This window comes from Chiloscyllium plagiosum, chromosome 12 (genome assembly GCF_004010195.1).
Source record: "Chiloscyllium plagiosum isolate BGI_BamShark_2017 chromosome 12, ASM401019v2, whole genome shotgun sequence".
Classification (NCBI taxonomy): domain Eukaryota; kingdom Metazoa; phylum Chordata; class Chondrichthyes; order Orectolobiformes; family Hemiscylliidae; genus Chiloscyllium; species Chiloscyllium plagiosum.
Genome location: NC_057721.1, coordinates 21,920,563 through 21,945,935, shown reverse-complemented (window position 1 = coordinate 21,945,935; position 25,373 = coordinate 21,920,563). Strand labels below are relative to the sequence as shown.

Here is a 25,373-nt window from a genome sequence, read left to right as displayed (position 1 = left end):
CTACTTGATTTATTTATTGTCACACGTACCGAGGTACAGTGAAAAGCTTTGTTTGCGAGCAGTACAAGCATATCATAGTAAGCAAGAATGTACAGATCGAAAGACTTAGACAGAGGCATACAGATTACATTGAGCAGATTGTGTGCTAGGCGAGATCAGCTTTGTCAAGGTCAGCATTATGTGATGCTAGAGTGTCCATTCATCAGTTGACTAACAGCTGGGAAGAAGCTGTTCCTGAACCTGTTGGCGTGTGTTCAGACTTCTGTCTTCTGCCTACGATGGGGTCTTTGATGATAGTAGCCTTTCCGCAACAGCGAAGCATGTCAATGGAGTCCGTGATCTTTGCCCACCTACTTAACCCATGGAGTCAATTTCGTACTCGTGACCTTCACACTTGCTTTCCTGACTTTCTTGGTATGATCACCAAATTTAGCAGCCATACCGTTAGTTAGTTCTTCCAAGCTATTTGTGTAAGTTATTAAATGTTTAGGTTGCACCTTTTATTCCTTTTGGCGCACCACTTATTATATTAGCCAACCAGAAAATAATCCATTTATGCTACTGTTTCCTATTATCTAGCGAATCTTCTATCCATGCCAATATGCTAACCCCTACTACACGAAGTATTGTTTTCTGCAATCAACTTTAACTTCCCAGTTTAAAAAAAAACACATTGTAAATACACTGGTACCCTTGTCCACAGCACACATTATGCCTACTTTAAAGAATAATGGTGAGAGTGGAGATAAAAGGGTCTTTTCTGAATGGAAGCCAGTCATAAGTAGTACTCCACAAGGACCACAGCTTTTCCCTTTGTACATGAATGATCTGGATGAAGGAAATGATGGCATTCGGCCTACGTTTGCAGATGACACAAAGATAGGTGGAGGGGCATGTAGTATTAAGGAGGCAGGAAGGCTGCAGAAAGATTTCGACAGGTTAGGAGAATGGGCTAAGAAGTGACATGAAATACAATGTCGGAAAGTGTTTGATCATGCACTTTGGTCGGAAGAATAGAGGCCAGGAATGTACTATTTTCTAAACGGGGAGAAAATTCAGAAATCTGAAGTATAAAGGGACTTTATATAGTCTAAGCATCTGTTAAAGTAAACTTGCAGGTAGAGTCAGTAATTAGGAAGCCAAATACAATGTTGTCATTCATCTCGAGAGGGCTAGAATGTAAAAGCAGGGATGTACTTCTGAGGCTTATAAGGCTCTGGTCAGGCCAGATTTAGAGCAACTTTGCACCCATGTCTCAGGAAGGATGTATTGGCCCTGGAGCAGGTTCACGAGAATGATCTCTGGAATGAAATGTTTAACATATGAACCTTGCGACCATACTCAGTGGAGTTTAGAAGGATGAGGGGGGGATTGAAATGAAACTTACGGAATTCCTATTTGGCCTGGACAGAGTGGATGTTGGGAAGATTTTTTACCGGCAAGAGAGAATAGGACCTGAGGGCACAGCCTGAGAGTAAAGAGAATACCCTTCAGAACAGAGATAAGAAGAAACCTCTTTAGTGAAAGAGTTGTGAATCTGTGGAATTTATTGCCGCAGAAGTCAGTGAGGTCAGGTCATTAAGTATATTTAAGGCAGAGATAAATATGTTCTTGATTACCATGGGGATCAAAGGTTATGGGGAGAAAGCAGCAAAATGGTATTGAAAATCCTATTAGCCATGATCGAATGGTAGAGCAGACTCAGTGGGCCGAATAACACAATTTCTGCTCCAGTGGTCTTGTGAACAATTCCAAAATATTCACCTCTCTTTTTGGAAGTATTTTCTGGAATTGACTTTTCATCCATTTTCCAACTATTCTCCAATGCAGCAAGGTCATGGTGATCATCAGTTATCGTTTCAGGTTTCACTTGGCTAAGAGAACCTCCAACTTTCCTTCAACACATTGTGACTATGGGCTTGGGTTTGACTACATTTGTGGTTTGAAAATCAGGGACATCTCTGATTATTTATTGTCTGTTTTCTTTGTCCCAACTAGGCACAGCTCCTAACAGACACTGTTTGTTCCCCGCCCAATCTCTCTCCCTCTTTCTATTTCCTCCCCCCCCCCCAACTTCTGAAAGCTCATGATGGTTACTGTAGAAATTTTCTTCTAGTAACAACCTTTGAATTCTTTGAAAAGGTGACGAAGGAGGTTGATGAGGGGAAAGCGGTAGATGTGGTATATATGGATTTTAGTAAGGCGTTTGATAAGGTTCCCCATGGTAGGCTACTTCAAAAAATACGGAGGTATGGCATTGAGGGTGAGTTGGAGGTTTGGATTAGGAATTGGCTGGATGGAAGAAGACAGAGGGTAGTAGTTGATGGCAAAGTTTCTTCATGGAGTGCCGTCACTAGCGGTGTTCCGCAAGGATCTGTTTTGGGACCATTGCTGTTTGTCATTTTTATAAATGACCTGGAAGAGGGGCTAGAAGGTTGGGTGAGCAAGTTTGCGGATGATACGAAAGTCGAAGGAGTTGTGACTGCCAGACTCGTCCCACGCAGACACACACAGATATACACACACACACTGATACAGAGATTTAGAGAAACTCATTAATACGCAGAAACTAATACAGACATGGAATGTCTGTCGGTATTTCTCTTGCTCCAGGGTGACCTTGTCAGCATTTCACTTGCTTTGTCTGGTGGGTGTCAGTATTTAAGTCTGTCCTCAGGGAGTGTGTGAATAGTGCACTTCCTCACAATAGTGAGTGAATCGGTATTTCTGTGTGGTGTGTGACTGTAGGACAATTTCAAAATATGCAGATACTAAACCTGGAAGAATTATAATGTTTGTGATGGACAGTGTGGAACTCCAACAGGACAGTGACACATTGGTGTAGTTTTCAGGTTTATGGCAGATGAGGATTAATGCAGAGCAGTGTGAGGTGATGCACTTCGGTAGGAAGGACATTGAAATACAGTATAAAACAGGCTGTAAGGTTAGCAGTGGTGGACTCTCCCTCTTTATGGGCATTTAAGCGGGCATTGGATAGGTATATGGAGGATAGTGGGTTAGTATAGGTTAGGTGGGCTTGGATCGGCGCAACATCGAGGGCAAAGGGCCTGTACTGCGCTGTATTCTTCTATGTTCTATGTAACCTAGGTAAATCTTTGTCTCCTTTTCCTTCATGAACATGAAACTTGAGTTCCCACCTGCATTCTAGTGTTAACACTGTTAGTAATTTTTTCTGCTTAAGGTGCAGGATTGGCTAACATGTATCCTTTTTGTCCCTTGGCGCAAAAAGCTGCAACTATCTCTGTTCCTAAACTGAACTACTGACCGTCTTTTTCGGAGGTGCTAACACATAAATTCAAAATTGAAAACTCGCTAACCCTGGCAACCCATTGCATTGCAATATGGCATGCATTGCATGTTCCAAATAAATGTAAACCATCTGTTGCTTTCAAAATCTAGCCTTCAAACTCTGGGCCATTCAATAATTTACATTTCTAATGATGTCAGGACAATTCTTCTGACTATTACTGATTGTACCCTTATTTACAAGATTGCTTTTAATTTTTTAGCTGTGAGCTTCATTTTAAATTTTTCTTGAGGTAAATGTAGGCCACCTGGCTCATCACAAGACTTGAAATGTCATTTATCAGTGAAGTTGTTTTTTCTAATTCTAAGCTCATCAAATACTCTGAACTGTAAAGTCTGATGAGAGTACCTCAGCCAAGTCTCCAGTTAACGATAATCCCAACTTTCTTTAATGCAAAACTATTGACTTAGAATAAAACAACATTTATTAAATCAAGATGTAGAACTGGTTAGCACGTAGTTTGCATTATGAAAGTATAAATGCTTATCCCTCTAAAGAACCGAAAGCAGACATACGTAAGGCAAACAGCAATAAAAAATGATTTCTCTATGTTGTGATTCATTTCGGAGGACAAAACCTTATTGATCATTTGTGGTTCATTCTGTTAAGGAGCGGAAGAGGTAAAGTCTGATCTATTCAGGTGGTTGTCAATCTGGTGTTTTGGCATACACAGGTCACGAGGTGCATGCAGTTGACTGTGGTCTTGGCAGGTGCAGCTTGTAGAAGAACAGCCATCACCAAGTCTTCTACATATCCTTTAATGAGGACTATCTGGATTCACATTGGCCACAATAGGGGTGTTTCAGAAACATAGCAGAGATGAGCCTTTCCTCAATAGCTCACTTTTCAGCTGGGGAAAGCCTATCTGCAGGTAAAACACTTGAAGAAAGGCCATCATAAAATCCAAAAGATGATTTCTAAGAAGTGAGTGCAAGCAATTAGCTGAAGTCAGGCAATTTCCCATTTTTAAAATAAAATGTTCTAATATGTTGTTTAATTGATCTCTGAAAGCGTCACCTCCATTGAACGTGATATGAATAAGATTTTCCATAAACTCAAAATTTGTTTTCAAAGATTTAAATGTGAAGTCTGCTGCATCGCAGATGTTTTTGCCATTAGATATTAAGGGCCTAGGTGGTTATTTAGTATTTGAGTTTTCTGATACTTTGCAATACAGCTGGAGCATTTCAAAATTTTGATTGTTTAATGACATATACAGGTTTGGACGCTGGTTATTACTCCATAAAGTTCTGACTTCTGCATGATTGAAATGATATTCATACTTGTAGCTTATAGACAGAATGGAGTTATTTCAGAGTCATTGAGCTAGCAAAAAAAAGTAACATAAATGTACGAATATCGCTATTGCTGGAAGAACAAAGAGGAATGATAGAAGGTATTTTAAACTATGGAATATATTATCACAACAGGCCATAACAGTCACTATTATATTCAAAAAGGAAATTTGATAAATATTCAAAGAAAGAATTGAATGAGTTGTGAAGAAAAGGCAAGGGATGATACTAGAACAAGCATGAGCTGTGTGTGTGCATGATGGACCAAATTGGTGTGTTCTGTTTATTGGGAAAAAAAACTACTTGAAGTGTACACAAATCCTAGACTTGTGGATCACAATCCTTGGTACGAAAGGTTTGCAATGATTGATAAATGTTGCTAAGGAATGTTTATAATATTGTGATATGTTTTTAAAAACAATTCCTGGGGTGGGGCTGATTCTAGCAATACTACATTTCTTGTCCATCTAGAGTTTCCTTGAGAGTTGAAAAGATGCTTCACCATTTATCATTGTGATCCTTCCCTATGAAACATTCTGATCTGTCTGCGTGAGCTGCTTTTGACATCAGTGAAGGAATGTAGTTCTGTTATGTTGCAATATATGTTACAGGGTGGTACTTGCTTTGAACAGTTGTATCCCGAAGGTCATACATGCCACAACGCACCACTGACAAAGAGTTGATATTGAATTTGACTACATGGTGGTTTAAAAAAAATGGATCTGTTCTGTTCTGGTGTGTTGTAGCTTGAATTTTATTACATTCCTGACTTGGATCATCTTGGTTGCGGAGTCTTGCAGGATTGGGACATAAACCATTGGTGCAAAATACACTGCCTCTGGTACTCCTGTAGCTGTGATGATATGGCCAGATCAGTTAATCTTCTTGTGAACAATTACCTGTGCGATGTTGAGGCATTAGGCAATAATATTGCTGTTCATGATTGTGAAAGATTGTTTAGCCACTGTGGGTCATTTTGTCTGCCTGTCTGTGAATGGAGCTGAACAGTGGAGCCACCTTAAAACAACCTGATGTGATGCTATGGTGAAGGAAAGATCTCAACCATCTTCAGGTATTTCAGAAATGGGGTGTGAATTCCAGACATCAACATTAATATACAAACTCCTGATCACCACTCTTGCATTGTAGTGGTATTGAGATGAGGTAAAACACTGCAAGGAGAGATCACCATTACAACTCACTGACATCCCAACATATCTTCACTATTTTAGCCTCTTGTGGATAAAGGGCAGCCATTCCATTAGCTTTGATTGCTTTGGTACCTGTTCCCATCCCGTCCTTTACAAACTTGGTTGGGCAATTGTTACTTTATTGACAGTTGTTTTCTGAAGCTCTAGTTCACAATGTTTCTTTGAATTTGAAAATGTTTTATTGATTATCTTATTTTCCTCCAAGCAACCGATTACAATGCCCTGTCACACAGCCTCCTCCAATTCCATGCCCTTTCATCATTGATTCCTTGTATGGCATCTTAGCAATTTTTAAAAATTAAAGTCCACGTATACAACATCCACAAGACTTGCCTGATACAGAGTGCTTCTTTCTCAAAAAATGCAGTTTGATTAATCAGACATGACCGATTTAGATAATCATTTGAGTTCTCATTCCCTCAATTTGGAATCATTTTTAACAATCCTTTGAAATTGTATAGTTCCTGCTGTTGGGAAAATTAGGATTAATGCATTTTCAGTTTCTTCCTTTTTTTTAAATACTGAAATGAAATTAGTTGTTCATTAATTCACCTGCCTCAAATTGAATCCTCTTTAAAATTTTGCAGTGGAAACCTAAGTTCTAGGATGCATGTGCATCATTGTTTATGATACTCTTGCATATACTGTATTTCTAATTAACTAACGCAAATAGACAACATTTTAAGAGTGCTCACAACGAATTTCCCAAGATGAGTAGGTGTCAATGAGCAAGATGGTTTTTTGAAAGTAAGCAACAGACTGAAATGGCTTTTTTTAACCATTACAGCATACCATGGAAATGTTAACAGCTTTTTAAGGTCTCAAAGCATTGTGCATCCTAATGTGGTCCATGGGTGCCATAATGCCAGTATGAGAAATAAAATGGAGTTGCATTTGAGGTGTTAATTTTATCAAAACAACTGTAGTTGTATTTTCTAACTTCATTTTTAATCTTTGTATGTTTCCGCAGGTTTTCTTGTCTTGCCCTTTTCCTGGAGGTAGGGATTCACGATGGGTGAAATTTCATCAGGGTAGTGTTTACCCAGGTGCCTTATTAATTTGTCATATTACTTGTGTTTAAGTCAGGAGTGAGCTTGGTGGGTTGATTCATTGAATTTTTGGAGGCTGAGCATGACTCTCTTTCCTATAACACACAATGATGTGTCGTTCGAGGAAGTAATCTGAACACTGAGGAACTGAGAGGCTGTGTGCCAATGACTGAGAGTTGGATTGTACCATGCATTTATCCATGGGATTTTGGGGGGGAAAACACCAAGTTGACTTAATTATCCAATGTAAAGATTTACATTGGAGTCTAATTAAAATTTTATTTTACAACAGGCTGTCGAAAATAATTGGGCACAATGTTCCATTTAAGTCTCATTTTGTGTTTCCATTACTTCTATACACATAATTCGAACTTTCTCAAGTAGAGGAACAGAATCTACACTTGATGCAAGTTTGTTTTAAACCTGCGTTATAGTTGAGTTGTATAGATCACTTATAAACGACTAGTGGCGCATCGTGTGTTAAAATAGAATGATTAACAGCTCATGGCCAGACATGGTTCAGTCTATGGTATGAAATTTTTTAATGTTCAATTTGTATCAGTGATTTGTTTTGGTCAGCATAACCTGGGAGCTGCCATATTGTTTCCAGTTCCTGGCTCCAGCTGGCTTGCTGAACTTCAAACCTTGCTGTTTCTGGTTTGTTTGGTGGGTATAAGTAGGGAGATAGCACAGAGGAGAATTAAAACATGAAGGGGGAGGCATACGACTTGGTCTATATAGATTATTCTTGTTCTTGACTTGGAGAGCAACTCTAGAAAGAGTTTGTTTTGACTTGTGGGTACATCCAGCTATTGCACAGATTAAACTTTAGGTCTGCTTGCTCCTTTGTGGAGTGTGGTAGTTATTTTTTCCTCCTTTCAGTCTCATCTTTAATCCCATCTCTTAAATAACGAGATGAAGGCTTAGTTTCTTCCCCCACTAGGATTTTGTCAAAGGCATGAATGTTCAAGTTTAATTCTGTGAATTGACATTCTATGGGAAATCAGTATGGTTAGATCAGGAGTGATTATGTTTTTGAGTGCCATAGAGCTGCAAGTAATGGTTAAATGAATATCTGTGTTATTTTTCATTATTTGAAACGGTAGATAACAAAATTCGGTGCTCTGATTTAGGATTTATGCACTAATTAAGACCTCTTTTCAAATCTTTGAAGATCCTAATGTTCAGTTAGGACAATCTGGCAATATAAACGGAGTTGTCTACTTTTGTGGGCTGATTTGGTAGGATTTGTGGAGGACAACGTGATCAACAAGCAGCAATTTGGTCATGAGTTAAATTGGATTTGATTTTCACATGCAATGTCTGGCTTAAGTATTCTGAACACACAGGTGAGGTAATTGTGACTACAAATCTATTGCTTAGTGAACTTGTTGCAATGTTATTTGAAGTTAACAAGTTTTAAGTATGTGTGATATTTTGTTTAAAATCCATACCCAATACTAAAATTGAAAACAATAGTAAAATTACCAGAAAGATATTTTAGTTAACCATAATTTAATGAGGAATATCTTCAAACTTGACGTTTCAACATGGAAAGTGCCTTTCAAGTATCTAAAACTGATGATGGGGGAAATAGTGATTTTGTGTGGTTTCTTAAATGTTTACAATGACTTGATATAAGAGTTATTTAGTGCTTGATATAATTATGGCAGCAATGAGTAATCGATTAATGGCAAATAATGAAGGCTGCAATATGTTTGTACATTAATTTGGTTAAATTTTAAGGGAGGTGGGAAGACCAAGAAATAGAGGTATGATGTAGTAATGCTTTTAATACTTGGAGAATGATAGATATTCCAGACTAGTTTTCTTATTGTTTTAGCTGAACGTTTGGGTCAAGTGTCATAATGTGCTGGAGTTTTGTTCTTATTTTTGATTTCAGTTATGATTAATAACATTGCAGTACAGCTAGCTACATGTTGCTTTAAATAATAATTGGTCTCCTGTGAATCAGATGTCACATTGTTTGCTGTGTATGGAAGTAGAAAGATGCATCCTGAGACAATGTCTTTGTATTTGGAAACTAAGTGCTTACTGGCAGTGAAAGAAGTGAGCTTTGATTTGCTGGAAAATATTTTCTGCTTCATTTGACTATTGTTTTCTACCTATTTTGCACTCCCTTTCAACGGGGCTCTTTGGTGATCACTTTATCCACTGCAGGTAGATATATAGCTGTGGCAGAGAAATTAAAAGAATATGAGCATTTATATGGAGCTTTTCAAACCCATTGGAGATTTCAAATTAGCTGACAGCCACTGAGGTAGTTTTGAATTGTAATCACTTGTAGAAACTTTGCAGACAGCTAGCTACCAAAAACAGCAAAGTGGTAATGACTAGATAAATGGTTTTACTCTAAGATAAATATTAGACAATGCAGGTATTAACTCCCTTCCTGTCCTTCAAAATAGTGCCACAATATCTTTTATGTCAATGAGAGATGAGATTGGACCATGGTTTATTATCTATAACCCCTCCAGCAACAGAGCTTACCCCCACTGGATGTCAGCCTTGATCTTTGAATAGTACTTGAAACCAGAACCTTGTGACTTAAACAAGAGTAATACTAATTCAGACACTGGTGAAATCAATTCCAAAAATAAATCTGTCATTTTGAACCAAAGATATCAGGTGTACATTCTTAAAAACGTACATCTCATAAGTACCAAGAATTAAAATTCTTGAAAATTAAGCTATTTTGCACCTCCGCTAAGTTAACAACTGTATTTAAGTGTCACAACATTGCAAAGCTTGTAAGAGAAGTCCACCATTGCGCACTGAAAGCCTGTGTTGTCATAATATGTCTATTTGTCTACCTCACCTCAACTTTCCTACCCCATGATACCCATATTGTCCAAACATTTCAGTCTTGAAATTCCTCAAATTCTGAATGTATTACTCCCTAGTCCTGGATGTCAACAAGCTGGTGAACCAACAATATAAGCTGAAGTATTCCCCTGGGACCGTACCAGGTAGAAAAATATAATGCTCTCATATTACACGTCACCAAAGAAGGATTGACATTGTGATATAGAATTAAGGATCGGATTGAAATTTAAGTTTTCAGATAACATTTTGGAATTTCTTGTGAAGTTGAGGAATTTAAAAATGAAAATCAGTTTTTCAGAAGCAAGGTGATTGTTCAGCAAATGTGAACTTAGTAAACCATTTTAAAAGCTCATCAGTACTTCATTGAACAAACTAGTTTTTTCTGTGTGTTTTGGACAAAAGGATTAAAATTGAAAATTCTTGACAGTTCATGGATTTCACATTGTGACTACCTGGAAGTACCAAGAGGGCAAATCTATGGAGGAACTGAACAGATATGATCACTGACAGTAAATTTTGGACGTCTGCATTTAACTCTGCATGTGCAACTCCAGAAGGTGTTGTCAGTTTGAGAAATATTGGCAATTTTAGCAAATCTGCCTCCGCAAAATCTGAACTATGACAATTTCCAGCAGTAAGTCCATGGATAACAATTCGAATCCAACGGACATTAAACATACTTTTGCAATACCTGGAATAGCTTACTTTCCATTTAATTTTTACTATAATTTGTTGACTACCTGTTTTAGATTTAAACCTCTTCAGTTTTTACCTGTTTCACATTCCTTTTTACCGTCCCTGTTCATTGTTTTGTTTCCTTAGTGCAGTTCTACCACATACATCGGGCATGTTTGTGCCAACATGCTTTTCCCATGATTATAGGGTCATAAAACCAAATCAGTGAATCTACTTGAAATCTTCACTTTCTGAATGACTTTCATAATCAATAATACAAATCATAATTTGAGCTATCTTAAAATTTTCACTTACACTACATACAAACATGACAAGTTATAAAATGCTCCTGAAACTGCATGAAATAAGTGGCACACAGCTTTATTTAGCAGTGTCTCATTAAATATTGTCAGGTATTGGCAGTGCCATTTATCCAATTGCAGGTGGTTTCTCATGATCAGTTTGAAAGGTTTGTGATGGGCCAGTATTTAAGATTTTGACTTGTAAAGTTCTATACAGTGCATTCTGGTATAATGCAACAGTTTCGTTTCTCTGCAATTCGCACTATAGAAAATGCTACAGAGAATTTCACTGTAGAAGATAGCTATAGAAAATTGCTATACCTGTTCAGTAGAAAGTTCATATTATCCAAACAGCTTCCATAATTTGTCAGTCAAGTCATAGTCAATTCGCGTTGACCAAACACGTGTTATACCCGAATGGACTGTATTGCATATCACTTTGCCATTCCCTGTCATCTCCCCATTTAATGTATACCATTTCCCATTTCTGAATTGGCCTGTACTCAGTATTACAAGCATTCGCTTGCCCTCGTGTTATTCAAAGGATTACCTCACAAGAAATCTATCTTGTGGGTGCATGTTGAGTTTCAAAAGTAAACTTTGTGTTACATTTCTAATATTGCATTGATAAAATATTGATGTACCTCATCTGAGTAGGTCGCAGAATTATCTGTTTAACTTGAATACAAGGATAAAAATCACCACTCAAGAACTATCAGCAAACGATAAAAACAATCAAGCAAAAATTGTCAGCAGGTGGCATAATATTTTGAAGCTTCTGTCATCTTGCATATCACTGACCTACAAGTGCATAAAGAAATGAAATGAGGTAATCATGACAAGCATGGAACTTTCCTGCATACATTTTGTTTGAAATCGCCAGAAATATTTCCTCCATGAGTTTGCCTTGGTTTATATACCTCCAATTTGAAATTGAGGTACTTGACTGATGGAGCCTCAACAGTTGGCAGATTGAAATCAGTGGAATACCTCAATTTGATTCTGCAGCTCTAATTGAAATCCTGAGGAGACAACATAGCATAACATAGCTAAAGGTTCTCTTAGTGAAAGCAGCATTGTATTTTGTAAGATAAACTGTTATGCTGTGTGTTTTTCATGTTTGTATATGAATATTCATGCCTGTGTATTGTGTGTTTTGAATTGTGATTTTGGAGGAGGCTGACTACTGTAGTCATTTTGTCAGAAGTTGAGGATTGGCACTTTTCGATTGGTCAATGGTACTTGTGAATAGATTCTTCTTTTAACTGCCTTTTTTTTCAAACATAGTCTGGGGTTCCTTTTAAAAATGATTTCATGTAAATATACTGTAATTTAGGTCTGTATTTCTTCAGGAATTTATAAGACCCATTCTTTGAACCTATGAAGAAGGAATTTAAAGATGAAATTTCTATGAATCATTTAATTATTCTGTTGGGGTGAGTCAGATTTTGTTTCCAGTGGTATAGCGGGGTTGCTTTTCACTGACCTCAAATAGATTTACACATAATCCTTGTGGCATGAGATTTAAGACCGTGGATCATAAAATTTGATTGCTCAAAGATACCCACCTGGTGTGAAGTGCAGCAAGGCAGAGCAGTCATGGGTGGGGCTTCCAGTTACTGCACCACATTCTGTATATGGCAGGCTGCTGAAGGGAATTAGGAAGTCTGATTTAGGAAACATGCATCATTGTAGAAAATTTAAACTGTTTGTAGAAGTATTTTTGTAAAATTTAAAATAAAGGTTTTCTGAAATTATTCCCAAATTGGCAGAAAGACCCCAACTGAAAACTAGTGTAATGAATGATAAAATAGCCCAAATTTATGCTGGTCCCATATTTACCTTTTTAAAGGTAATGTTGATTTCACATTCTGTGCTGTAATGTACACTCGACAAGCTGTGGGGTCGTCTTCATCTCATAACAAGCACTAGATGCATCTCATAGATAGTGTAGATTTTGGCCCATTACATTGTTCATTTGAATATAGTAGTTATTTATGAAGTCATTGTGTTGTACAAAATGGAAACAGACCCTTCCCTCCAACTCGTACATGCTGACCAGCAATCCTAATGTGCCCTCGTCCCATTTACCAGCATTTGGCCCATATCCCTTTATATCCTTTCTGTTCATATACACATCCAGATGCCTTTTAAATGGTGTAATTGTACCTGCCTCCACCACCTCCTCTGGCAGCTCATTCTATATATTCACCATCCCCTGCATGAAGAAGTTACCCCTTAGATCCCTTTTTAAATCTCTCCCCTCTCACCATAAACCTCTGCATAGTTTTGGACTCCCCCACCGAGGAAAAAGACCACAGCTATTCACCCTATACATGCCCATCATACTTCTATAAATCTCTATAAGATCACCCCTTAGCTTCCAGTGCTCCAAGAGGGAAAAAAGCCTCAGCCTCTCCCTCGAATTCAAACATTCCATTACTGGCAACATCCTTGTAAATCTTTTCTGCATCCCTTAAGTTTAACAACATCTTTCTTATAGAACAGCACCAAGAATTGTGCACAGTATTCCAGACTTGGTCTCACTCGTAGAAAGTGAGGATTGCAGATGCTGGAGATCAGAACTGAAAATGTGTTGCTGGAAAAGCGCAGCAGGTCAGGCAGCATCCAAGGAGTAGGAGAATCGATGTTTCGGGCATGAGCCCTTCTTCAGGAAAGAGGAAAGTGTGCCCTCCTCCTGACCTTTTATCTTTGCCTGCTGGGCACACTTTCCTCATTCCTGAAGAAGGGCTCAGCCCGAAACATCGATTCTCTTGCTCCTTGGATGCTGCCTGACCTGTTGGTCTCACTTGTGTCCTGTACAGCCACAACATGATGTCCCAACTCCTGTACTTAATATTCTGACTAGTGAAGGCAAGCATGTTATCTCTATTCTGGCCAAGCATGGTTTTGTAGTCAGCTGATGAGCATAACCCACCCAGTATTTTCTCAAATGCTTTTCCTTTGTGACCCCATTTCAAGTTTTCAAAATTGTGCATTCCCTCATTGAGAACACATAGAACATTACAGCGCAGTACAGGCCCTTGATGTTGCGCCGGCCTGTGAAACCAATCTGAAGCCCATCTAATCAATTCAATTCCATTTTCGTCCATAAGACTATCTATTTAAATGTCCTTAAAGTTGTCAAGTCTACGACTGCTGCAGGCAGTGCGTTCCACACCCCTACAACTGAGTAAAGAAACTACATCTGACATCTGTCCTATATCTATCACCCCTCATTTTAAAGCTATGCCCCTTCATGTTAGCCATCACCATAGAGGAAAAAGGCGCTCACTGTCCACCCTGTCTAACCCCCTGATTATCTTGTGTCTCAATTAACCCACCTCTCACCCTTCTTCTCTCCAACAAAATCAGCCTCGATTCCCTCACCCTTTCCTCTTAAGACCTTCCCTCCATATTGGGCAACATCCCAGTAAATCTCTTCTGAACCCTTTCCAAAGCTTATACATCCTTCCTATAATGCGCTGACCAGAACTGTACGCAAGACTCATTCAAGTGCAGCCACAGCAGAGTTTTGTAAAGCTGCAGCATGACTTCATGGCTCCGAAACTCAATCCCTCCACTAATAAAGGCTAACACACCATATGCTTTCTTAACAACTCTGTCACCCTGGATGGCAACTTTCAGGGATCTCTCTGTTCATCCAAGCTACCAAGAATCTTACCATTAGTCTAGTACTCTGCATTCCTATTGCACCTTCCAAAGTGAATTACCTCACACTTATCTGCATTAAACTTTATTTGCCACCTCTCAGCCCGGCTCTGCAACTTATCTATGTCTGTCTGTAACCTACAACATCCTTTGGCACTATCCACAGTTCTACCGACCTTCGTGCCATCCTCAAATTTACTAACCCATCCTTCTACACCCTCATCCAGGTCGTTCATAAAAATGACAAACAGCAGTGGCCCCAAAACAATCCTATCTCTTATAATCTTTTCCAACACTTTCTTTCTACAACTGAAGTAAGGCTCACTGGCCTATAATTACCAGGGTTGTCTTCACTCCCCTTCTTGAATAAAGGAACAACATTTGCTATCCTTCGGCCTTCTGGCACTATTCCTGTAGACACTGAAGTAAAGATCAACTCTTCGAGTGGGAGGACAGCTGTTATAATTTGGTCAGAGCTCCACAACAGTTGTGATTGCCTTGAATCCATGGCCTCACTGTTGGTCTTGATCCCCACTTTGGAAGGCTGTGCCTATTTCCTAACAGATATCATAGAAAAGTCCATCCCTGGCATTTCAGTTCTTTGATCTATGACGAATATAAGTGCTTGGAAAATATTTCATATAATTGTATACATTGCAGTCTTATTTGTAAGGGACCTGATTATGTCAACTTAATGTGCAAATATGCAACGAAATACTCCATGGGCAAGTTTGAAAAGCTGAGAAGCTTTGTTGATAAAATGAAATAAGGTTGAGAGGCTATGGAATGAATTGTTTATTACTGGAACTTCAATCTCAATATTATGGTTATGTAAGAATATTAACACTTGTTTGCAATTAAGAACATTTACTACACACTGAAGTGTGCTGGTGTTGACTGGCTTCTTCATCACTATAAAGTGTTTTTGTACAGATATTTAAGCAGAGTATCGTAATTATATAATTCCTCAAATTATGGTGTTTGAATGATTACGTTGCTTTTGCATTCCGTCTTCCATTGTGTATTGTGTGAACTTTTTATGGCATTAAGACTTTCACTGATCATCTTGCAGTGCTGGGAAATGTAGCTTGCTAGTTATTGATCCCTTGTAAGTACTTGCACAAGAAGAGCATTGCTATACCCTTAAGAAAGAACACGTAGGTGTTCCGACAGCTAGCAACTAACAATACAAAACACATTGAATATTTATGGCTGAAAAGTTTCAACTATTCCAAATAGAATATACAGTGACCATATCAGAAGCATGCTATTCCTAATTGGTTAATAAGAACTTCAGTTCTTAGAACACATGTACTGAACATCCTGCTCCATATTTTCTTTGTGTGATAAAGATCTTTTTCACAAGATTGAGATGATCCTATATGACCTTGATTCATTTTGTCCACTTAGTGTGTTTGTTTGGCAAGACTGTTGCTTTAATGTCAATCTTTAATCTAACTGTAGAGTCCAGATTTTAATTGATTTTTCTTCAGTATACCCTTCCTAAAATTCTATTTTTAAGTGCATGAGGGTTGAAATCACCCCATACCTTGGTAGTTGTTCCCAATTTCAACAATGGCATTTAGAATGCCATCATTAACATGAAATAATAAGATACATTTTGAACCAATGATGAATTTCAAGATCTTGCAATGGGTTTGAAGACTAATTATGCAGGTAAATGCTGCTACTACCTGCTGATGTTTACTCTGCATGAGTGCTAGTGTGCTTGTTTTTTTATTAAAGGCAAACGTTTAATATATTTGAAACAAAAACAAAATTGTTAAAGAGACAGATCAGGTCTGGCAGCATCTGTGGGAAGAAAGCGGAATTAATGTTTTGAGTCCCGTGGCTCTATCTGCTGAGTTTCTCCAGTAATTTCTGATTTTGTTCCAGATCTCCAGCATTTGTTGTCCTTTGTCTTATTTAGTGTATTTGATAGCTTTGTGCATGAATTTAATTCTTCCTCCACTTTGTTCATACAAACAATGCTAATGTAGTGTGCCAAAGGAAAAGCGGAATCTGCTTGCTAGATCTTATTATGTATTGGATCAATAGTTTATGTAGAACATGTAAAATTTTCTTGTTAGAGCCTGATTTTGCATTTCAGCATTGGTCCTTTATTTGTTGAGTGAATATTGCAACATATAGTCAGAAGATTACTGTTTTATACACTTATGCTGATTCAGTGTCTTCTGCGAAATGTCATGTTGATCTTGACTGTTAATATTTTCAGTTTATTTTAGTTTAAAGGTTAAATCTTGCAAGGAGCATGCTGGGAGCTATTCAAGACGAGAGTAGAGCTGCCTCAGAGGCTTAAAGTTCTCTTGAGATATTGCTAGATGTTCATGATTCTGTTTTCAAAGTAAGACGATAGCTAGGGGGCAGTATCACAATTGCTGATAAAATATTAGTGTGTGTTGTGGATGCTGTTTTGGTAGTGCAGAACAGGAGAGGCACCAAAATACTCTGCCAGCTTGCATTACCCTGAAGTAGCTTTCAGTGTTGCCAGAATCTGGAAGGTAAAAATGTGAAAATGCAATAATTTGAATCCAAGATGTTCCTGACAGGGAGTTATACTTGCATTGTATCAGATCAGAACATACCTGAAAGAAACTGTCTATAGTTTGCTTACTTGAGCATTTCTTGGCATAATCTTGCAACTTTTTTTATAGCAGCCAAAAAAAGTGTAGCTTTATGACCCATAATGATTCTGACTTTATGTGCTGAAATCCTTTTTCAGTACAGGAAAATATGCAACTTAGGACCACACTCTTGTTTCTTGGTCATGATGTAGAGATGCTGGAGTTGGTCTGGGGTGGACAAGATCAAAAATCCAACCCGGTGTTGTTTGATTTCTGACCTTGTTTCCTGGTGTGTGATTATTTGGATTAGCATCATCCCTCTTAAGTTCTCCAGTATTTTTGTTGGATTGGAATGAATTATTGTAATTTCATGCAGATCAGTATTGTAGTAATTCACTGCAGATTTAATTAATTGAAAACCAATTCTCTCATTGCCTTTGTAGAGTGAATAAACCAAAACCTTGAGCTTCGGTTTTAAACTTGACAATGTAAATACATTTTTAATTGTTCTTGCCTTTTATTTAGAATACACTTATTATTAAGCAAAATTTATCTTTATATATAAAGCTAGTTCATCTATCTCTGTGTATAGTGACAAGACTGTCAGGCATGATGTTTGTGATTTTATGAGCTGTTGTAGAGTTCTTATGGTATATCCCATTTTAGTTCACTGATGTCAGTGTTATTTTCCCAACTCTGACTTTAAAACAACTTTTTATGTTATTTTACCATAAGAATAATACTGACACTGTGGAACAACACTTTGATAATGGGATTTTCAACTAAGGTTGAATCTCAATCAATCTCCCTCCCCAGTTGCTCATGCCACTAAAGTCCATGGTTCCATTGCCATTAACTACTTTGATCTCAGTAATCCATGCTGTCAGGTATGTCGAGTCCTGCTTTAGTAAATCTGCTCCAGTAAACGCTGGGTCTTTACTTTGTGCAGTTTTAGGTATGTCAAACTTTAGATGATGTGTGTTGTAACTTTGTCTCCGCACCTTATGAGACATATTGACAGTCAAACTATGGGAGCCACCATGTACCTTCTGTCTTTAATTCACCTGCCTGCAAATAGCAAGCAGCATGTGATCTGTAGCCTGCGCTATGGGTTAACCTTTGAATGATGTTGCAAAAGGTTTACTGAATATCAGTATGACTTTGTACCCATAAAGAGATATGCATCTACACAGAATAAAATATTAACTGGACGTTCAGTGGTTCTGTACTGTTTCTCTCAGCTGTGGGTGCCTGGGCATTATGTACTGGGCACTGTATTGATGATGAGACCAAGATTCCTTAAAGGAACTGTTGAAGGCCTTAGCATGAAAGTAAATTTTTAAAGCATTAGCAGATTTCCAGCATTTGCTGTTAGCTGGAAATCAAAATCCTCAACATAGTTTCCTGAAGAGGGTGTCCATACCCAGTTGACATTCATTTGTCCCAGTGCCTAATATATGTGGAATACATAAACAGTCTTGATTCTAAATATTAACTTAACAAGAGAAAACTATGAGACTACTTGATGTATTTAAACTGGATGAGCAAGACATGGTTAGATGCAACACACTAAATCAGCATGGCATTTAAATCTGTCGAAGGATTACCAAATCACATGGAATCTTAATTCCATTTACGAATTGTTCAAAAATATCAGTTCAAGTCACAATCCAGCAATTCGAAAAATTTAATTAAGTTAATTGAATAAAACCTTGAATAAAAAGCTGCCATCAGTAATGATCATGTAGCTAATAGATCATGATTAAAAGAAAATTCACATCCAAGCATAGAAAATCTAGTGTCCAGACTTCATTTGACTGATATGATTCTAGACCCAGCAACATAGTTGACTCTTAACTGCCCCTTTTTTAATAGATAACAAAGTTACAAGAAACTGCAGATGTGGCTTACAGGGCTTGGACTTTAACTCCATTTTCCCACCCACTCTTCATGTCTCTTGATTTCCTGAGAGTATAAAATACAAACTCAATGCTCTGTTGTATTCATTACTATCTTCCCAAGGACAGTTGGTGTCATAAAATGCTTACTATAGTCTTAATGAAAGAAAATTTCTTGCTACTTTGAGAATTCACTGGAGAATGTCGTTCTTAGAATGCTATTTGGTGGGATATGTAGAGCCAGGAAGGATGCTCAAGACATTGGCTTTTACCTTTAAACTTTGTAAATTGCATCTTCATCAGCCACTCTGTCTTTTATTGTTAAATTTCCTTTGGAAGCTCTGCTGCCTGAGAAAGGAATATATTAAGTGATTGTGATTGTGCTATCTTTGCAACCAAACAGAAAGTTGCTTTTCCCCAGTATTTGCTACCCACAGCAAGTGTGTGAAAAAGGGAAGGTGGTCACCCAATTTTGTTGAACTAGTAAATTGAGGAAATGGATTCAAATCCCACCATGACCACCATGTCTTTTAGGGAAGGAAATCTGCCATCCTGAACTGGTCTGGCATACATGTTGTAATGAAATAGCCAAAAAGATTGATGAGGACAGCATGGTAGAGTGCTGGCATTGACAAGGTTCCACATGATGGACTAACTTTTATAGAAAAGTTAGATGAGATTCAGGGTGAGCATGCCAATTGGATACAAAATTGGCTATATGGTGGGGGACAGAAGGTGGTGATGGAGAGTTGTTTTTCGGACTGGAGGCCTGTGACCAACTGTCTTCTGCAGGGATCGGTACTGGTCCACTTTTATTGATGTAAATGATTTGGCTGAGAATACAGGTTAGAGGTTTGTAGCTGATACCAAAATTGGTATAGGGAACAGTGAAGAGGGTTATCTAAGATTACAAAGAAATTTTGCTCAGTTGAGTGGCAGATAGATTTTAATTTGGATAAATGCGAGGTATTGCATTTTGGTAATACAAACAAGGCAGGACTTGTAATTATGAGAGAGCTCTGGGTAGTGTTGTAGAACAGAAATGCCTCTGGTTTTAAGTAAATAATTATTTTGTCACAGGTTGCTAATTCCACCTGTGTCAAGGGTAGGCAGGGTGAATAAGATGGTGTTTAGTATGCTTACCTTCCTTACCCATACCTTTGAGTACAGGAGTTGGGAATCATGTTGAGATTGTACGAGATGTTGGTGAGGCCTCTTCTGGAGTAGTGTGTCCAGTTCTGGTGGCTCCATTATGGGAAGGATATTATTAAAATGGAGAGGGTTCAGTAAAGATTTACCAGGATGTTGCCAGCAATGGAGGGTTGAGATAGAATACTTGAATATAGACTGGAAAGACTGGGACGTTTTTCATTAGAGCATAGGAGGCTGAGGGGTGACCTTATTGAGGTTTATAAAATCATGAGGGGCATAGGTAAGGTGAATGAGAAGAAAGGTTTACAAAGGCCATCAGGAGCAACAATGTTTACACAGCTCATGTTTGGAATGAACTGCCAAAGAAAGTGGTGGATGCAGGTACAGTTAGAATGTTTAAAAGACGTTTGGATAAGTTCATGAATAGGAAAGATTTGGCGGGACATGGGCCAAGTGCAGGCAGATGGGACTTGTTTAGTTTGGGAACATGGTCAGTGTGATCTGGTTGGACCAAGGGGTCTGTTTCCATGCTGTGTGACTCTGACTCTGTGACTCCAGACCCACAGCAGTATAGTTGATTTTTAACCCATAAACACATTTTTAATAAAAGAAATTCTTGATTTATAATGCCTTGAGTAATTCACTGGTATTGTTCTGCTTAAGGTGGCCAATTTGAATGGAATATGAATAACTAATACTCAAACATGATGACATGTAACAGTTTTATTTGCATTTTCAGTAATTTGGGAAAAATTAAGGTTTGGTACCTGACAATTCATGCAAAAAGAACGTCAGATTTGTTATTTTTGTTCTTGCTTTATTATTGAATGCAAGCTCATGACTATTTTCACACGCATCCTGTCCAGCAGAGCATAGAATTATGACATTTTTAAATGGCTAAATTAACATGAAATTTGGCCTCTAAAGTTGTACTGTTTTATTACATGGGTTTTTATTGTTCCACAGGTCTGAAACATTGGAAATCATGAACACTTCGGTTATCGCATTTTAAGTGTGGGTTTTTTCATGAGATTTTGTTTGCAGGTCTTGCTGATGGCTAAACAGTAGCCTACATATTAAATACCAGCTAAACAATGAACTTTAATCAGACTTTTGAATGGACCTCTTTAATGTAAATGTTGATCTCTGCACCTTTTCAGCAGCTGTAACATTGTATCCTCCACATTTCTGTAATCCTAATGCATTCATAAAGTACGATCTGTCTGTAAAGCATGTAAGACAATGCTTTTCACTGTACCTCGGTACGTGACAATAATAAATCAAATCAAACAATTTATTTAACTGTGAGCTGTAACTACAGCCTTAATATTGAGCTAGTTTGAATCTGATGATTGATTTAACCTTTTTTGTCTGCATTGCCACAAAGAGGTATAGTTTTATAAATCACATGTTTTGATTCCAAATGGCTTTCTTCGATTCAAATTTAAATTTTTGGTGCTCCCCTTGGGTATTCCTCTATTAGTTTTCACAGGACTCATAATTGTCATTCCAGAAGCCCCTTCAGTGTTATGGGAAGCAAGTAAATAAAACATGGCAATGCCATGTTTCAAATAATCTAATAGTGTTAAGGCATTTTACTTGTACTGTACTGGCATTGCTGTTACTAGTCACTGCTCATCTGTGCCTTCTTGAAGATACCTCTTCGCTTAGCATTAGTCTTTCTGGTGTGTTCCCTATCTATGCATTGTGTCTATTCTATTACATGGATCTTTAATGTAAAATTTATTTTTCTGCTTGAGGCCATTAATTTTAATTTAAAAAAATTCAGTCTGTCACTTTATTATTCGTTTCAGTTAATATATCACAAACAAGATCTTCACTGATCCTTCAGTGTGCTGTTCCTGATTCTGTCCTTTCTTATTAACACATCTAAGCTTGGCATCTGCATCTCCATATCGAGTCATTGTTCCCTCGCTGCCCAAGTTTATGCACTTTACAACAAAATTACTGAACAGTTGCCTTGTGTGTTGTTTCCTCTTCAGCATTATTTATTTTTGGTCACAACACTACAGTTCTTTCATTTGTTCCAGTCAAAACTGATCTATTGCTTGTCTTCAATTTCCATACATTCCATCTTCTACTTGAGGTTGCTTAGTTTCTCCCCTAATATTTACACCTTTAATCTGATATTCTTCCATGAGCATAAGCTGACAGTTCATAAATTGGGATGTTCATTCATAGATCTTTGTATGTCTGTCTTTCTGTTTTACCCCAGTTGTTCAGATATGGTGATATATTCCAACAACACCACATAGATTAGTGTCATCTGCAAGCATCATTGAGCAATGAGACAAAGTATCATGGTCATTGCGAGCATTTTAGACGTTGAGGGAAAGAAAAGGCTCAGTGGTAGTCTTTGGTGCATTCTAACTTTAGCTTCACCAACATTGCTGCTTGTGCCTGTCTACAGGCCTACACATGTAGGAAGAATGCTGCTCAAGGGCTTCACAAGTTACAGCACCGTTCCAAATTGCTTTCCTAAGTACCTTCTTTAGATCACTGAAATTAATCCTCATGTATAGTGAATAAAGATTGCTAAATTCACCAAATTACTTGAATTGGCATGTTATTTTGATATTGCCATCTTAGCTGTGTTGGTAATTAATAATATTTCACCTATGCACTTCAGATGACCAACTTCTTTTCATGGGGATTTGGAGCCCTTGAGTATGTGGGCATGATTCAAAAAGATTATTTCTGGGATGTAACTTTCAGTAAATATTCTTTTTACTAAATTGAAAGAATAGCTGAGATTGTAAATCTGTCCATACAGGCCAGATTACCTTAAAATAATTGCATTCCACTGAATGCTTGTATCTGAGATATGCTAAGCAATCTCTCTGAGAAAGCACAGTCATCCATTGATATTGTCATATGCTTTTAAATGCCTAGCAGACACTTTCTCTGCAATAACTTATTCAAAATTTTGCTCATAGCTTTCTTAACACTAAAGAGGATCTTTTTCATCAAGAAAGGTTGTGCATAAAATAACTCTTTTAAATTGGTCTCTTGTTGAACATCTTCCTGATTGGCCAGCTGCTGCAATTTCATCAAGCACCTTGTCATGTCACTTCTATTTGGTACAGTATTCCGCTTCCTGATTGAAAATTATAAATATAACTGGTATGATTGACTGCACTAGTATTTAGGTGATTAATTGGTTACCAGCAACCTTCAACTAATCAAGGTGTTGACATGAAGTAATTAATACTATACTTTGAAATCTTTTAAATTATATGATACTTTATCATGTGCTTGATATTTTGCAGTTTGTTGCCAGGCAAAGTTGCATTCCTTAGCTGGTAGTTAATCCTTAAGCTTCTTTTTGCCATCAGATTTCTGTTTGTAACAATCGATTTTAGAAAATGACTGTGCTTATTCTATCAGTGTCCATTTGCCTGGGCTATGTGATGCATTGATGTTTGATTATGCCAACATTTTCCAAACCACATTTGTTTGCAAGGTTGAGGAAGAATTTTGCTGAAAAAGCAATAATAATACTGCTGTCTGCCTGTTGTTTCCCTTCACAGTTAAGACAAAATTTGAAAAAATATTTAACTGAAAATATTTTGTAAAAATCACAAATGTTATGCAACATGGATTTTGAAATTTAAGAAAGCGCTACTGGCCAAATTAATATTGTTTTTATAAATTTTGCACATCTTAAAAATATAATTAACAAACAATAAATAAAAGGTACTGCACAAGGGTCTTGAACTTGTTTTGAGAATTGTTTTTAATTGTATGTTTGCTGTTTTGCTGATATTTTGTATAGTTTAGACATTATATTGCTGTTAATTGGCAACTGAAGTGTGAAGAACGTGGTGACACTGGTTAATTTAGGCTCTAGGGTGCCTTGGATTGACTGTCTGGATGAAGGGACCTTCTTCGCTGTGAATTTTGCCAATATGAACTCAGCTGGATGAGCATCAAAAGCATGTTTCAGAGAATAGACTCTTTTAGAATAAACAAATGTAAAATTATTACAAAGTCATGTACTCATGTGTTGTCCATGGCTTTGTTGGTTTCCTGAAACAGCTGTAAATGTTTATATGGTCGTACTTTGCATGATAATGTATAATTTGGTTTAAAATAAAAATATTAAAATGAATCTGCTGTCTTTATTATAACTATCTACTGAAGATGCAGTATACTTTGAAGCAGTTGTGCTAAAAAGGTATGTCTTATTACATGCAAAGTTCGTTGAATACCTTTGGGAATTAAGCAGTCTTAGTTCAGGTGTAAGGGATGGTTCTAATTGAAGTTTGCTATCATAAATTCAGGTGTGAGGAGCCCACACACATTAACTTTGATATGAAAGGTGTTTCAACGTCAAATCATATTTATTGGGTTACTATTTTTATTCACTTACATGGCACTCTAGTTGGTTTAGTAATGCAACATAGTTTATTGTTTTTAAAAGAAAGTGCGAGTGCAGAGCCAGTCATGGTATATTCAACCAGTTATTAGTACCAGGTTGTAAACACTTTTAATTTATCTTTACAATTAGTTCTAGAGTTTCTTGTTTAAAATTCTATAATGATTTTGCAAGTGCATCCATCAAGTGCTTTTAATATTGTGCATTCTGATTATTAAATTGAAAAAAATGGTGATAGCCTTATGTTCCCTGCAGATCTTAGCAAAATAAGCAACACTAGCAATCTTAATGATACATCTTCGCAATACACAAGTGTTGCATCAGCCATTTTAAATTATGCGATTACAGTTCACTTTTTTCAGGTGAGGAATAGAAATTAGCCCTGTTGTGACATTGGTAGGAATCATTCAGAGCTGTCTTTTAAAACAAGATTTATACAATATCTTAATCTTCATTAGCAGCATCTATATACCATTTATTATAAGTGTCTTACAGGAATATTTGGGATTAATTTTGTGACTTCTATCTATGTCTATATAGTCATTTTTAGCATAAAAATTACTTCATGTGTGAATCAATCACTCATTTGAATTAAACACTAAATAACTCTGAATTTGGTCCAAAATAAATTCAGGCAGTAGCATTTGAGATTAACTTAAAAGGAACAGGCAATTATTAGCAATCCTTTGTATAAATATCTTAACGTAAACCTGGAATACAAATTATCCACAGTACCGTCAGTGAGAAATTAATACAGCTGAGCGATTGACACTTGTTTTTTGATTTAGGGTGATTAGAAACCATTTAGTCTTCAATTTTGTTGTGGTATTGTGTTATCTCAACCTATTAACGGGATTACTTACAATTGTACTGACTGTCCATTGATTTCTAGCTAAATAAGGAAATTATGATCTGGCCAAAGGAGGAAAAAACATCTTTACATGCACCAGATGATCTTTT

At 37.3% G+C, this 25,373-nt stretch overlaps 1 protein-coding gene and 1 long non-coding RNA gene across 4 annotated transcripts in view; both read left to right on the top strand.

Annotated features, from left to right (window-relative positions):
- Positions 1-25,373, top strand: part of scaf4a (SR-related CTD-associated factor 4a) — an 87,510-nt gene that overhangs the window by 3,521 nt on the left and 58,616 nt on the right. For 2 of the 3 annotated variants that reach the window (XM_043700719.1, XM_043700716.1), the window contains exon 2: positions 6,805-6,832. The exons of the other annotated variant lie outside the window; for it this stretch is intronic. In XM_043700719.1, coding sequence (XP_043556654.1) covers positions 6,805-6,832 — 28 coding nt within the window. The remainder of the gene's footprint in view (positions 1-6,804; positions 6,833-25,373) is intronic. 3 annotated transcript variants of the gene reach the window in all.
- On the top strand, positions 16,247-23,674 carry LOC122555064. Its single transcript, XR_006313149.1, has 2 exons — positions 16,247-17,452; positions 20,981-23,674. It is a non-coding gene; the product is annotated as an uncharacterized LOC122555064 (long non-coding RNA).